This window comes from Podarcis erhardii (assembly GCF_964252035.2).
Source record: "Podarcis erhardii genome assembly, chromosome: 5".
Taxonomy (NCBI): Eukaryota; Metazoa; Chordata; class Lepidosauria; order Squamata; family Lacertidae; genus Podarcis; species Podarcis erhardii.
This window is the reverse complement of record NC_138509.1, coordinates 64654912-64670756: the sequence shown is the minus strand read 5'-3', so window position 1 is coordinate 64670756 and position 15845 is coordinate 64654912. Positions and strand designations below refer to the sequence as shown.

At 42.1% G+C, this 15845-nt stretch overlaps 2 protein-coding genes and 1 long non-coding RNA gene across 8 annotated transcripts in view; 2 read left to right on the top strand and 1 right to left on the bottom strand.

The window, feature by feature from the left end:
* LOC309343270 overlaps nucleotides 1-15845 on the top strand; it is a 139776-nt gene that overhangs the window by 41672 nt on the left and 82259 nt on the right. The window lies entirely within an intron of this gene.
* Nucleotides 9533-12438, bottom strand: ANAPC13 (anaphase promoting complex subunit 13). The gene is made up of 2 exons (XM_081864555.1): nucleotides 12123-12438; nucleotides 9533-10277 (listed from the first exon to the last, which is right to left on the bottom strand). The coding sequence occupies exons 1-2, from the start codon at nucleotides 12219-12221 to the stop codon at nucleotides 10152-10154; spliced, it is 225 nt and encodes a 74-aa protein (XP_081720681.1). The 5' UTR covers nucleotides 12222-12438; the 3' UTR covers nucleotides 9533-10151.
* Nucleotides 12560-15845, top strand: part of CEP63 (centrosomal protein 63) — a 29764-nt gene continuing 26478 nt past the window's right edge. For 2 of the 6 annotated variants that reach the window (XM_081864493.1, XM_081864492.1), the window contains exons 1-2: nucleotides 12560-12927; nucleotides 15590-15646. In XM_081864493.1, the coding sequence (XP_081720619.1) occupies nucleotides 15615-15646 (32 nt within the window). In that variant the 5' untranslated portion in view covers nucleotides 12560-12927; nucleotides 15590-15614. Of the gene's footprint in view, nucleotides 12928-15385; nucleotides 15647-15845 lie in introns of those variants that run through there. The other 4 variants (XM_081864494.1, XM_081864491.1, XM_081864495.1 and 1 more) reach the window with 4 other exon arrangements.

The window sequence follows — 15845 nt, the reverse complement described above, 5'->3', positions numbered from 1 at the left end:
TTGCAAGTGGAGTAAAGTTACAGGGAATGGTGAAAATCCCAAATATAATTTGGGGGCCGTTTCAATGGCATTGATCGTTTCAAAAGCAGAGGTTGGATGCAGTGGCGTAGCGTGGGTTGTCAGCACCCGCGGCAAGGCAAGTAATTTGCGCCCCCTAACCCATGGATTTTAGCACTCGAGTGCGAGCGTGCCCCCCCCGCACCCCCCACGCTACGCCACTGGTTGGATGATAATCTGTCATGGATGACAATCTGTCATGGATGCTTTAGTTGAGATTCCCGCACCACAGGGACTACATGACCCTCGAGGTCGCTTCCAACTCTGCAATTCTATGATTCTTTGATTAGAGAAGTGTAGGTCATAATCTAAGAAAAGGCAGGATTCAAGAAACAACACAGATGAATTTGGAGCCACACTGACAAACATAAGCAAATCAGCTAGGATAAAATTAGGATAGTAGTTTTTTGAAGTAGGAAGTACCAGCCTAGCAAACAGATATTAAGCAGATGAAGCTTTTCCAATCACTCTTCCTGGCATGAGTAGAAAGTATCGCTTGCTTAGTCTTGGTTGCTGGGCTATTGGCATTGTCTCAGACTGTTCCCATGTTTTCCCTTTTCTATTCTGGTCCGCTCCTCAAGATGTTGTAGGTACTGTATAATCCTCAGGTTGGTTCCATTCCAACAACAACATATTTAGGGTGGTGCAAGTGCAAAATAACAACCACAACCACAACCTACTGAGAAGATACATAGAAAAGCAACTACAGTGGTACCTTGGGTTAAGTACTTAATTCGTTCCGGAGGTCCGTTTTTAACCTGAAACTGTTCTTAACCTGAAGCACCACTTTAGCTAATGGGGCCTCCTGCTGCCACCGCCCCGCCGGAACACAATTTCTGTTCTCATCTTGAAGCAAAGTTCTTAACCCAAGGTTCTCTTTCTGGGTTAGCGGAGTCTGTAACCTGAAGTGTATGTAACCTGAAGCGTATGTAACCCGAGGTACCACTGTATACCAAAAGGAATTATTGTGAAAAGGAGGGTTTTTTTGGTGGTGGGGGGGCAATTTTGTCCTCACTCAGCGTGCCATATGACCAAACTCCTCCCCTGATTCTGATGTTAGTTTTAGAGCCTGGCTAGATATGATGATGATGATAGGCATGGGTTCCTTTTAACGTGTCTGTCCTGTTCTTGTATAAAATGGCTGATGGGTAGGTCTTGCCTTAAAATGAAAAGAATCACATGAGAGTTTAGGTGCTGCATCCTGTTATGTGCATTATTTCCCTTCAATCTGCTATTCTAGACACTTTTCTTCTTTCCTGACTTAGCTGTGGTACTGGAGCCAGAAAGAAAGAAAAGGAGAAGGGTACAATTTAGTACCCTTTCCCAAGCACTCTGTTTACTGTTAAAGTAATATATATATATGCAAACCAACTTTGTATATTAATGGACTTGACATGTGAATGACAGTTTTGCCACATCTTCCCTTAGTCCCTTACTACTGATTATGAAAGGGGGCTTGGCCCATTAATATATTTTTTTTACTAGGTGAGTAGGAAGCTCTTGTTTTTACAGGCTTTTGTAAAACACACACACAGTAGGAAGTGCAAACATTCCAAACATACCAAGGGATCTGTGGGATTATCATTCTCCAAACAGCCCAGAGAAAAATATTTCCAGCATATGGAAACACTATGGGGTGAGGGAAAGAATCAAGAATTTAACTGTCTTATTCATGAACTGCATGTGAAAAGTTACCTGAGGGGGGATGGAAATGACCTGATCTCTTTGATGTCCAAGGAACCGCTGATAGTGTCATATTAAGTCTCTGCATTTTTCTGGCTAATTTGATGGGAATTTGTATTGCCTCAGTTCCTTAATGACTCAATGGGTGGTCACTGTTGTGTAAGCCTAAGGCTCTTGTAAAGCCTATTGATGTCAGTGAAAACATAAATGTTTTTTGCATTAGGAGGTCATTCCAACTTTGCACAGATGGCTGAGCACTTGCGACTTACTGCATTCGCTGTCACCCTCTGGAGTGAAATCCTGGCTGGGGTGAGACACTAGCACAAATAATTCTTCACAAGACCTGTGCAAATGTAGACCAACAATATGGGTTATCATTTGCATTTAATACCTTCTTATTAGTCATTAGGATCGTCAGCTATTTTTTTTGCACAACTCCTGTGCCTTTAACAGCTACCTAAAATATAAACATTTAGCAGCTGAAACTTTTCACCCAACTATATTTCCATGCCCGCTAAATTATTGATGCCATCAACTCTATCAGAACTCTATCAGAAGCATTTTTAATAAAGATTTTCTTGGGTTACAAAAGTACGTGCATTGTCTCTATTTTCAGGTCATAGAGTCTTTTCTACATCAGTTACATTCGATGTGAGACAATATCGGCAGCATTTGTGATGTAAGCAGAATGCCCCTAGAGTAGTTCTTTTCTTGGAGAAGAGAAATGTACCCTGCTTGCAGTTGAGAACCACCCGAGTGTTCAGCTAGGATTGGGGAAACTCACTATTAGACTAACCTATCCCTCGGGTTGTTGTGAGAATAAAATGAGGGGACACAACTTGTACACTGTCCAGAGCTCTCTTGAGGAAAAGTGGAATTAAATTATAATAGAGGAAATGGATGAAAAGAAAGGAAATTACATTATTATTGCTGATATTATTATTATTATTCCCTTACAAAAACACATATTCCCCCCCCCCCCCAAGTGATATATACGTTCCTGAAATAGTAGGTAATTGGGGAAGTGGATAATCTTCTCTTTTAGAAGACTATCTGTGTGCCCAAGCAGATAAGTGGCTATGTACAATATACTAGCTTTTATATGTCTACTCAATGGAGTTCAATGGCAACCCCCAGATAAGTATGTATAGCAGGGGTGGCTAATATGTGGCTCTCCAGATGTTTCTGGAATATAACTCCCATCATTCCTGACCATTGGCCATGCTGTCTGGGTCTGGTGGGAGCTGGAATGCACCAACATCAGGAGGGAAACAGGTTATACAGTCTTAACAAGGAGGGGAATAGACAGAGTGACTCACCACCTAAGACTGTTTTAAGCAATAGGTGTCTCTGAAAGTCATGCACACATCTATTGCAACAGTTAGATTTGGCCTCCCCCCTCCCCCTGCTGATCATGCATAAAGTTCTACCAAAACATGCAAAACTAGTTTAAACTGAGGTGGAATGTGGCGGCAATGATGGCTCTTCAGCATCTTCTTCTGTTACAACAGCCTCCCAACCTCTCATGGATTCATGTGTAGTCTTTCTCTTTTCTCTGGGATTCCTGGTGGCTTGAGTATGTGTGTACCACACTTTTACCACTGCAGTTTTTGTATGAGCGATGGCACAACAAAGGGTTATTTAACCACCCGTGATTGCTTAGCAAAGGTAGAGCGTGGTCTTTGCTGTAAAGGTTCTCCATTTTTCCTAACCTGCTGGGTGGATAGCAGCATTATTATAGTTTAGTCATGAAGTGGTATTGGACTTGAATTGTCTCTGGAGGTGGAACTGGGAATTTCACGTTACTATTCTGTGCTTGTTTAGAAGAGACAATAAAGTTCTTATCTAGCTTCCTGACTGGTGTATCCTCTTGTAAGACATGTGCAGCCCCCATCCCAACATTTGTTTGCTTCTGCATACAAGATGTATTATGTCTGTACAAACCAACTTTTTGTCCCTCCTCTCCATGTCACTTAGGCACTTTTACACAACTTGGGCTAACATCACAACTATATTTCCATATGTAAACACCTCATACCATCAGTGTAAGTCCTCATTTTCTATGAACTATTTCCCTTTTGTCTCCGCTTATGCTACAGGCTTGCTTGTTTTTAAAGCACATTTTCAAGTTAAAATGAGATAAAAGATTTCCTTGGAGCAAGAGAAGAGGCAAGATTTCGATTCTAAACAGGATTCTCACTTTAATCCACCCTTTAGGCTGGTTCTGAGATCACAAGAAGAAGAAAAATCCTCACAGGGGACAGCAGTATCTGAGCTGGGGGTTTGTGGAACAGCAAGAGTGAGAACCATCCATCCTTTTTCTGTGGCTTTAGGGTCTGCAGCATTAACTGATTTTCTTAATAGTGTGCCTGCCCCCTATGTGTCTGTTGCTTTTATTTGCCTTCATTTTTAAAAGAGAACTTTTCTAGTTCCAGTGAGGCCTGGCTGGCAATGCTGAAATTCCTTTGCCTCTGTTTGTTGCTCTCCTCGTGGCCAGTTTCCATGGTGACCCAGATTCCATGCAAGCTGGCGGAGAGCCTAGCAAAACCCCATACCTCAAGGTCTCCTTGGAAAAGACCCCCCCCCCCCCGCTTTCCAAAGAAAGCACAGGGAAGAGGGAAGAGAATAAACACATATCCTCGCCTTCCCTTCTAGCATGCAAGCACACTGTGTCATCTTTTTCAGTTTGTGTGCTGGGAGTGAGAGAGTATGTTGATTGTTATTATGTTTTAGGGCAACAAGTACCAACAGCTCACTCCTCCATTCCCTGGCATACGCTCCAAAATTACCACATCGCGCTAATATTTCAACATTAGCAAATACTCCAGATGGTCCACATTAAAATTCCAGTACTGTCTCATTTGCCGACAACAGCTTGCTCCTTAAATTATTTCCCAAAATGAAAACCATATCTAAGCATTTAGCAATGTTTGGTGTGTGTGAGAGAGAGAGAGAGAGAGTGAGCATGTGCACACACGCGCATGGGGTTGATGGAAATCAGCGACAAACGAGGAAAGGGAGGGAAAAAAGAGGATGAACCTTTCCCTCTTTGTTGCTTGAAATGGGTGTTTTCCCTGTCTGTATAATGGGCAGGAATTAAAATGCCCAAGTGCCATCGATTTTTGTGGAAATTATACTACACGACTAAACAACAAAACTTTTTGCAACCATTGTATTTGCAGGAGGTGAACAAGAGGAATATTAGCACAACTGGAATTCACAATTGCCCTGGAATCAATTTTGATGAAGGGTATATAAATATTATAAATAAATGTTCCCCTTTGACCTGAACAAAGAAATTAGGGTCACAATATGACCTCTAGTTGTTGCCACCTTGAAGATTTATCCTTCCCCTTCTCCAGATTTTTGACAAACTAGTGTAAGAGCAAAATGAAAGAGAACATGGAAACATAATTAATATAGTGCCAAATCATTGTTTGGTGTTATGTCTGAATGCATCCAGTGTTTTTATATAGACACATTCAGCAGTTTGTGCGAAAAAGGCCATCGCAACTCCAAAAGTATTTACATTCTTATTACGGCCTCATGTGCACAATCACAAAAGTGACAAGTATTATTACGTTTCTGAGGCTATTAACACCAAGACACAACCAGAGTTGCCATTCTGTTTGCAGAAGGGGATGCAATTCACAGGAGGTTCCTGTTGGAGGGAGATTCTTTTTGCCAGTTCCCTCCAACTGCTTCCTGCAACATCTCCTACACTATTCCAGAGAGATACCCAGACCTCTGCAGATTTGCAAGAGAGTATAGAGATATGCAGGAGAAACAGGCCACAGAGGGAATGAGAAACTGTTGAAAATAGGCTCCCAACTCCCACCAGGAGTGCCCTGTGTGAAGTTCTGTTCTCCAGCGCACCATTTTTGCATGCCTTTGTTGAAGAATATCACTATAACAAGTTTTATAAACAGGTTAAATGAGCTCTCTGTTGATACACCAAAGTTTGATAGCCTCAGTGAGCTGGAGTGGCTTCCTTTCAACTTCTCTTTCTCTCTCTCTCACTCATGGGATGTCATAATCTATGGACCCGGAGCCAGAAAATGAAGGACAGAATCTGTCTTAGGGCTACTGCACAAACAAAATGGCAGCAACTGTGTATGCCATCAAAAGTGCATGTACCAGGCAACTCCTGCTCTCTGGTTCACATACAGGTATGACTCACACATGCGACACCGGTTTGCCCCTCACACATTTTATACATTCTTTTGTTTACTGCTTGTAAAACATTTTGTGTATCTATTAACATGTAAAATGGTTCTGTCTCAGCTGTTGGGAGATGATCAACAAGAAGATGGAGAGAATTCACAAAGAAATACTTCCCTTCTCAACCTTGGCCCCAAGCCCAGTTGCAGCTGTAAGTTATTGCCTGACCCTACTGTACTTGAAAAAGAAGATGGAGAGAGAAGGCAGGAATATTCTCTCCAGTCATTATATACAAATACATTGAGAAGGTTTGAGGGTAACCAAAGCTAGTCTCATTAAACCAGGATAGCATGGTATCAAAAGGTGAGTTGAGAAATATATTATGTCAGAAGCAGACCTTCATTTATTAATTTATTGCACCAGGCCCCATATTATATAGGGACCTTTACTAGTTATGCACAAAATTCTCACGTTTATATAATCAGATGGCTTTAGCCATAAATGGGCTCTTGCTTCCCAGTTCATAATTTGTTATATTTCTACCTTTATTCTTTAAAGTATGACTTCTTGCATAAGAAAAATAAATCTTTAATAACATTACTGTAGTGTGCAATTCTGACGTGCAACATGCCAAAAAGTTGGTAACTTTTATAATGCAGTGGTTTTTAATTTCAGTGTCAAGTCACTGAGATTGCAATCCTTGTATATGAACAATGTTGTATATCCAGAATGTTAATTGCATGACATAACTAATTGGTCCTTTAGCTTAATAGATGCCAATTTACAAGCGATGTCTTGCATTCCAACAAACTCCCAACATTTTCATTATCTGGTGTAGAAAGACCTTGTTTGCCGTTAGCAATGTTCTTAATTGTAATTAAACACCTGATTAATTAGTGCAGCTGAATTTTATTTTGCAATTCTTGCAACATATAGGTGTTAGGTAGATGGTGGTTTGGATTGCTGGGTTGTCATCACTGAAGAAATATAGTTTCACAGTAAATGTCAGGAATTCAGTGAAAGTTGATAGCTACCCATAAAACCTAAGTTTTCAGAGACCAATGGGAAATGCCAGATAATTTTTTACAATTGAGAACACACCTCAGTGACATTCAGGTCCCATTGGTCTGATCTCTCAAGGAAGACCCTCCCTCCCAAATCCCCTCAACTCACTTCAGTAAAGTCTGTGGAAAACCTACATCTGGCCTATTTTTCTTAAAGGCTTCAAACTGTTGTCCTTAACAGAAAAGGCTTCAAGAGAAACCTGCTTCCTTGCTCCACCTCCTGCATTGACACATTTAGTCCAACTTTAATCCAACCAATGCACATTAAAAATTTCCAGTATTATGTAAAGGGCAAAGTATGCTGCATACTTGGAAACCCAGAAGCCACAAATCCCGTGAGCTCCTTTAGGCATGTGGAAAGCTTGTATGTGCCCAGCAGGACTTTCAACTATTTTCCTTAACAGCTCCTCCCCAGTGGCAACATTGCAAACTATTTTTAAAGTTCTTCAGCCCTAGAAAAAACAGCCTGTAAACTAAGCTGAGAGACTGTTGTTGGGAAGAAAATATAAACGTTTTGCAGATGGTACTGAATTAGATTGCAGTTTTATGGATTGTGGTCTTATGTGCCAGGGCTTTGCATATTGCCTTGTGGGCTCTCTGTGAAACCAGGGTCCACATATTCCGCACTTTTCAGCAAAACACATTTTTGTGGCTGATTAGAAAAGCTCAGTACAGTATTGCTGGAGCACATTGTGTGCTGCTGGATCTTTTCACATCACCTGACTCTACAGGAGCTCATCACATAACTACTAATGTCTCCATAGGGTAGGTGGAAACTAGCTATCTAAGCGCAGAACTACACATCACATACAAAGATACACAATAAAACTCTGATGACAGCTTCTAATAAACAAGTGGACTTTCACTAAAAAGCAGGAGAAAGATTTCTTGATCCTCCCATTTCCCCCTTGCAACTCCCCACCCCTTATGTGTTTTCGCCAAAGGGGGTCCAGATGAATATTTACCTTATAAACATGTACCTGGAGGTTCTGAGGAAACATTTGGGGCGAGATGCAGTACAAAATCCGTTAAGTGCGTATTCTCCTTGCTTTTTTAGTTGCAAAACCTCTTCCTCTCAAAGCAGCAACCATTAGAATGTTATTATTATTATGCATGTTGATTATGTAGCACCCCCAATCTGTCTTTATAAGAGCATTATGGAAGATGAACTTAAAGAGTATTGATCTAGGAAGCCCCAATTCTTCATGAAACCCAGTACAGAATGAATAGTAATTCACTGTAAGAGAAAACTACCACTTCAAGCACATAAAGAGTTCATGCAATGTGATCAAATAAGCTGACCAAAGGCTCTTTCGCGACCTCTGCTGGATAGTAGAAGGAAGAGTTTAGCACTTGAACACCATAAGCAGCACTGCATTTTACAGGTGTATAGCACCTCCCTACTGAATTTTAAAATACTGCTCTGGTTGATCAGCACTTTAAAAAGGACTTATTTTTGGAGTCTGTCAACCTGAAAAATATATATATTTGGAACCTGTGATCTGAACCAGATAATAGGTCCACCTGCAGTGGCATACCTTGGAGCCTCAAGTTTCAGCAATGCCCTGTACAATGGCAAAATTTGGCACCCCACCTTCCATTCTATATCATAGTTGCGGTGCCCCTGAGGCTCCACATCCAGTGTGACTGAATCAGTCACACTTCCCTAAATCTGTCGCTGCCACCTAAACCCAAAGTTGCTTAACAATTAATAACTTTAGCTGCAGAGGGCATGGGCCTGCCCTTGTAGGATTCACCAGTTCTTTTCCTGTTCAGCTTGAAGTACTGCAGCCATAAATCCAGCTTCTAAGATTAGTACATATTGTGTTTTTGATTTACTGTCTCAAATTCTCATGCCACTTAAAATATGTATGTAGCAACTGGTAGAATAGATGCACTTTTGTTGCTGTGATACTGTTTCACTCATTTGCTTTCCATTGAAGTTTCTCTCTGTCTTCAGGAAAACTTGCTTGTTGAATTATCCCTGAAAGCTAGCCTACTACAGTAAATATTTGGCTGCAGATTGGAGGAGTTGAGACCATGAGTAAGTATTAGAGACAACATGCTGCTTACCAGATCAGGATTCCTAGGACTACGGCCTTAAACTACCTTGTCTTTATCTCCCCACATACCCTTACATACAGACTAGAAGGAACAAAAATACGAAGTTTGAATCCTGCCATGGGGAATTATGGCAAAAACCGCATTGGGTCCGTATTACCTGAAAAATTAGGTCTTAATCATGGCAATTAAAAGAACTCACGGTATGTGTGCCACTCAAAGGAAAGAAGAAAGCTAAAACAAACCTGTAGTTTTATAGTCTTAACTGGACTTTCTCCCTGTAGCAGTTTCTCTCTGTAGTTGTTTTATCCACCCCTCTCCCTCTGCCTTGTTCTTGTTGCAACTGACTCATACTGACTTTGCTGAAGTGAAATCTACACACCTTTCCTTAAAAAGCTAAAAGAGTGAAATTTACAAGACAGTTTTACCCTCTGACCAGCTGCTGCAGAACTCACGAGAGACCCACTGCATATTTCACCAAGTTCATTCAAAGAACAACCACACAGTTACTAACACATTTATTTAATATAAATACATGGAATAAATGTTAAGAGGATTTCTATGACATTGGGAAGGAGATCTGTAATAAAAATATACAAACTGCAAACCTTCTTTTACCCTCTTCAGAAATGTTTGTGTAAAATTCTTTTAATGCCTATTACTCAGAAGCAGTGTTTAGGACAGACTCAGACTCATAAAGACCGTAAAAGAAAGTTCAGATTGTTTGTCTCTTCTGCTTGATCTAAACATCCAATATGATATAGTGTAACTGGTCTGGTGAGGTCATACCATCAGCTTGCAACCAAGTATCAAACAGAGACTAACATTATCCATACAGTTTGGTTAATGTTTACTGCCACTGGGAACTGTTCCTTGGCTCATATCACAGACCCCCAACAATGAAACAGGATGTAAAAACAACAACCCTGACATGTTTTAAGGAATTATTAATTTACACACACTTATTGTGTGCAGCTTCTAAGGCTCTGATATATCTACAAAGACCTAATAATCAGTGACTCAGGATTGGAAGTTTTACAAATGTTTTATTTCCAAATTAAAGCAGGTAGATGTGGATGAAGTGCTGGAAACACTTTAATTACTGCAAGAAGTATCACAGGCACACTAGTTTCCTGTTGGAGGAATATTTTCATGAAGGTACTGCAAAGCCAAGTCAGTCCATTTCATTTCTTGTTCTTTTACAGATTCTGTTGTGCCGCCATTGTCTTGTTCTGGTTCAGGAAGCTCATTCTGAGAACAGAAACATATTAAATTATTAAAAATGTTTTAAAAAGCAATAGCATCTAGAAATATTTGACACTGATGGATTAGGGACCAATAAATGTGACTGAAAGAAAAATGTATCTCACATATCTGTTTATGAAGTATGCCAGAAAAAATTGCAATTCCAGCTATGTCTATATTTTGGGAGAACATTTTGTGTGTGTGTTTTCTGCCTGATGTGTGTGTGTGTATCCCCATTCCTGTTGACTCTCCTTGATCTCTTGGAAGCTTTCGCTACCATAAACCATGACATCCTCCCAGATTAGTTTTGTGGGACAGGTTATTTGAGGCACCGTTATGGTGAGTCTTCCCCTACTTGCATGTCCACTACCAGAGAGTGGCATTGGGGGACTTCTATGGCTTTTGTTCCATACTATCCTTTATACTGTTTAGCATCTACTGGTATATGAAGCTACTTGCAGAGGTCACTCAGGGATTGGGGAATGGTGTCACCAGAAAGCTGATGACAACCAACCCTATCTCTCCTTACCACAGTGAAGCTGTGCAAGCATTGAATCATTGCCCACAGGGAGTTATAGACTAGATAAGGGTCAGTAAAGTGATCTGCAAAGGACTGTGCTCTCCCTGAAGGCGTAGGTATGTAGCTTGTGGGTACATTTGGAATAATATCTGTTGATAGAATCCCAAATGGCTTCAGTGGCTATTTCCAGCTCCAGTTGATATGCCAGCTTTGATTCTTACTGCTCCAAAAGAGGCTGGCCAAGTTATTCATGGATTGTTAAACTCCTGGTTTAACTATTGTATCAGGCTCTGTGTAAGGCTAATCTTGAAGGAGGTCTGGAAGCTGCATCAAGTCCAGAATACAGCTGCAAGAGTGGTGAGGGGTGTGATGAAGAGATCTCGCATTACATCAGTTCTGCAGCAACTGCACTGGCTGACTATCTGCTACCAGACTAAAAATATAGCTATTGACATTAAAATACCTTAACTGCTTAGAACTCAATAAGTTTACTCAATAGATATGGTTAATTGTGCAGTGTCCTGAGACAGTTTTCTCTGTGATGGCTCCCAGCACATCATGAAACTCCCATCACTGTCTTGGTCCTTCATGCTTTTGTGTTGGCAAGTGACAATTCAACTCTTTACAAACAGGCATTTGAGAGAGTCAAGAGGAGAAATTTACTAGATGGGTGAAATATACATACATTGTAGTATCATTTTCCACTTCAGCTAAGCATGCTCACTAGAGCCAGTTTCTTGTACTGTGTGGTATACTAATCCAAGAAATGTGCATAGATACAGATGGCACAAAATGTGGCTCTGGAAAGTACAGTTTTAAACTGTTTTTAATACATTGCATTTTAATGCTGAAGCCCACTATGGGACTTTAAAATAAATAAAGAACCAAGTACTTTTAATGAGGCAATTCTGACCTGTTTCAATATTGCTACAAAAGATGTGAAGGAAGCCAGGATCCTCCACGAAGCGTGCAAACCCAGCTACAAATTACATTTAACTATGCTTGCAGTGGGAAGTTACCCACATTAGCAATATGAGTCAAATATTGACTTGGGAACTGCGCTTGCCTCATACCGTGCAGTTTTGCCCCTGGTTGCAAAAGGTTCATCATCATCATCATCATTATTATTATTATTATTATTATTATTAAATTTAGGACTGTGTGCATCTGGGCGTCACCCACCTGATGAGGAGAAAGGGGGCACAGAGATCGGCCCCTTTCCTGAACCAGACTAGCACCATGAGGCAGATACTGCCCCTGCCCATGTGGTTCGATGTCTGACCCAGGGAAACCAATTCAGGGCCAGGCTCTTGAGCGCCCACTCAACTCACCAGCGGTATTGCCACATCTTCGTAGGGCAACTTATCTTCCCTCCACGCGTCGTCGATCAAATCGAGGATCCGCCCGTCTCTCTGCACTTCGCTGTCCATCTTCGTGCAGATCGGGGAGAACCAGGGCTGCGTTATAAAGGAGGCGTCCACGGCACACACGGGCTTCGGACCCTGATCCTAAGCGTACCTGCGCTTTGCTTTCATTCGGAAAAAGGCAGGCGGCTTGGGACAACCGCCGCCGCCCCGCTCCTGTCACCCGCCACCTTCTCACCTAAGACGCGCCACTGTTTTCCGAACCAGCAGAGGAAGTGACATCACAGGAAGCGGCTCCAGAAGCCGGAAACCCATAGAAATGGAGGGGAAGAAAAAGAAGAGAGCGTCGCTAGTCTTATCCAAACAACGCGGGCGGGAGTCACGAACCAAGTTCTGAGGTAACTGGGGGCGTGGCTGAGTGGCTTGCGCGGGAGACGGCGTGAGAAGAAAAGCTCGACCCTCTGTTTCGCTGGCCATTACCCCGGGCGCGGCGTTGATCGGGCGGGCTCGTTTCTCTTTCTCCGGGCGACGGGAGCTTGGCGAGGCGTCCCTTCTTTCTCCTCTCCTCACCCGGGCGCGTGCCGCCTCGTTGGCCCTTGGCGCTTCGCGGGCAGCAGAACCGCCTCTCCCTCGCGGCGCACTCCTCGGTTACTTCGTAACGTGTGCACGCGACCCACGCGCGAAACTGCCTCCTGGCTGCTGCCCTCCGCCGGCTGGGAGCGCGGAGCTCTGGCCCTCGGTGGCGACTTGGGCGTGGAGATTCGTCTCCAAGGTCGGCCCTTAGAAAGCAGCGCCTTAGAAAAGCGGCCAGGGGGAAACAACTGCGCCCTTTTACTTCCATGCTGTGAAAAGCTCCCTCTCCTCCTCTTCCTCGAGGGACAGGAGCCACGGTCAGTCGGAGGCGGCAGATTCCAGCTCAATGGTGGCCTGCGGCCATTTGCTGCAAGCTACCCTTTTTTAACGGGGGGAAACGTTGGCGACCTTTTGCCTGCCCTGCTTGCAGCAATTCAGCCCGTGTTTTATAGCTTTTTGCAGCCCAGCTCTGTGTTGCACTTACTTGTTTGGAAGCAAAGCGCCACCGTTCAGTTCATTCCCAAGCAGCTTGTGCTTCTGATTTTACAGATACTTGTTTTAGCAAAGCATTTCTTTGTTGTGCTTAACTCTGGATGTGTTTTTGAATTAACACTCTTTTGTTAATTACACCCGCCCCTTTCAACTGAGGCCTTTTAACTGCTTGCAGCTGTAAACCTTGCAGCTTAAAAGTTTTTATCGTATTGCACCCACATCAGTTATTTGTCGAAGGCAGTGTATCCCAGACTTGGGTCTCCAGCTGGTGTTGAGTTACAACTCCCGTGATCCCTAGCTGTCCGGACCAGTGGTCAGGGATGATGGGGGTTATAGTCCAAAAACAGCCGGCAAACCCAAGTTTGGGGAAATGCTGGTCTAAGGCTTTTTATACCACCTTTCGCAGAAGTTTTTGGGATAATCTTGTGATACAACCATCACCATGAAACGAGCAGTTAAAAGCAGCAGGAAAGCTAGGTTTGCTGAAAAGTCCAGTACTTTAAAATTTATTTAAAGCATGCATATTAGCCATATAGCATACATATGTAGACATACATGGCCTACATGGGAAAAGGATACTCAACAGCCCATTCTTCAATATTTATACATTGCATGGGTGTGTTAAGCATCTCATTGAAACAAACCTGGATAACATAACATCTGAGGCGACATTTTTTCTTTTTTGTGTTACAATCAGGCTTAATTATTATTGCAATATAAAGTACTACTTAAGAGCTTCAAAAATAGAGACTTCAGCAACAGCCATATGTGTACATACCTAGAATTATGCCCAAATGAACAAAGTCAGACTGAATAAAAAAGAATAGGGAGTGGGGGGGGGTGAGTTTGTAAGGAACAGCAAGATACTCAAGTTGAGTAGCACAAATCTACCGTATGTAGCTCAATAGCTATCTTGCATTTGTTTTAAAAAGATGCTGAGTTTCACAAGCAGTAATATGTTGCTTACATTTATAAATTTGCTTTTAAGCATGTAGCTGTCACTCAGAAAACCTTGGAACAATACACATCTTTGTGAGAAACTTTACAAAACCTTTTATGTTTATAGCAGGGGTGGAGAATAAAATCTGTCTGGTGGCCCAGATGGGTGGGGGGGACTGCCCATCTGTCAGTCACCTGGCATAATCATTGCCTGTCAGCCTGATCCTGTTTCCCACCCTTCTCCACACATTAAATTCAAACAATTTGATGTGGAGAAGTATGCCTTGCCTCTCCAGGTGTTGAACCTTCGCCAGTGTTTACCAGTCTCTAGAAGTGGCTCAACTTTCTTATCTGAGATCTTTGCATTTCCCTCATGTGTGCTCACAAGTTGACCTTTCCAACTTAAGCTTTCTGGGGGGAAATATTAAATGAGTGAGTTTTATTTTAAAAAAATAATGTATGTTTTTTGGTATATTTTTAATTGGGTTTTAGCCTACATTATTAAATCAGCCCTTGAGGCAGGCATACAGAGGATACACACATCAGAATCTTTCACCCTGGATCTTTTTTTCTCTAAAATGGCTTTCATCACTTTCAGTAGTTCCACCAGAAGATAAACCCATTAGTACCTGGATGGCTAATATTTCGTAACACTATGTTTGATGCTCTAAAAGAGAGCAGGGCACAAATACAGCAAAAAAAAAAAGCAAACAAGCTTTTTATGTAGAAAGGCCCATATAATTGGTACTATTGGCTTTATATCAATGTAATCTGCAACAATGTAATCCCTTGTTATCGGAAACAATCCACATACTTTACTAAAGCACAGTGGTGCCCCGCAAGACGAACGCCTCACAAGACGGAAAACCCGCTAGACGAAAGGGTTTTCCGTTTTGGAGGCGCTTCGCTAAACAAATTTCTCTATGGGGTTGCTTCGCAAGACAAAAAAATCTTGCGAGTTCCCGCGGGTTTTTTCCGCTTTTTCCCCTGCTTTTCCTAAGCTGCTAAGCCGCTTAACAGCTGATCCGCTGATAAGCCGCTTCTCAGCTGATCGCTAAAAGCCGCTAGACCGCTAATAGCGCTAATCCGCTAAGCTGTCAATGGGCTTGCTTCGCAAGACGAAAAAACCGCTATACGAAGAGAATCACGGAACGGATTCTTTTCGTCTTGCGAGGCACCCGAGTCATAACTCTGATTTGTTATCTTGCAATTTATCTTTCATTTATAAGGTGCTTAAGGTACTTGATATGTGGCCTACAAATTTATTGAAGTGAAAACTATTCCCTGCATACTTAAAGTAAACTCTGTAAATCTTCACCTTTCCTTTTCTCAATTGTCAGACACATCTCACATTTTGCAGTCACCTAGAGACGGATTGGACATGGTGATGAATTACTGTAGCATAACCTTTATTTTGCTTACTTTTTTAGTTGCCCTAAAGAATGCGATTTCAGGATGGAGGCATTGCTAGAAAGAATACAGGGCAGGTATGTACTAGTTATTAATGGCTTTATTCAGATGCATACGTTACACAAATACATAGACCCACCTGGAAGATGGGTTTGCACATGTGCTTCACATGTCAGTTTCTTTTCAGTCCCAGATATGATAGTTACTTCCACAATAATTGCGCTCACAGCTCCTGTTTTGCTAGCATTATGTGAAAGAATTGTGCTCTTCTCTGGT

What these genes read in the sequence shown, in the direction of transcription:
- ANAPC13 (XM_081864555.1), bottom strand. Translation starts at nt 12,221, where the DNA reads ATGGACAGCGAAGTGCAGAGAGACGGGCGGATCCTCGATTTGATCGAC. An exon ending in AAGATGTGGCAATACCGCTG is followed by an intron (nt 10,278 to 12,122) that starts GTGAGTTGAGTG and finishes TTCTGTTCTCAG; the next exon opens with AATGAGCTTCCTGAACCAGA.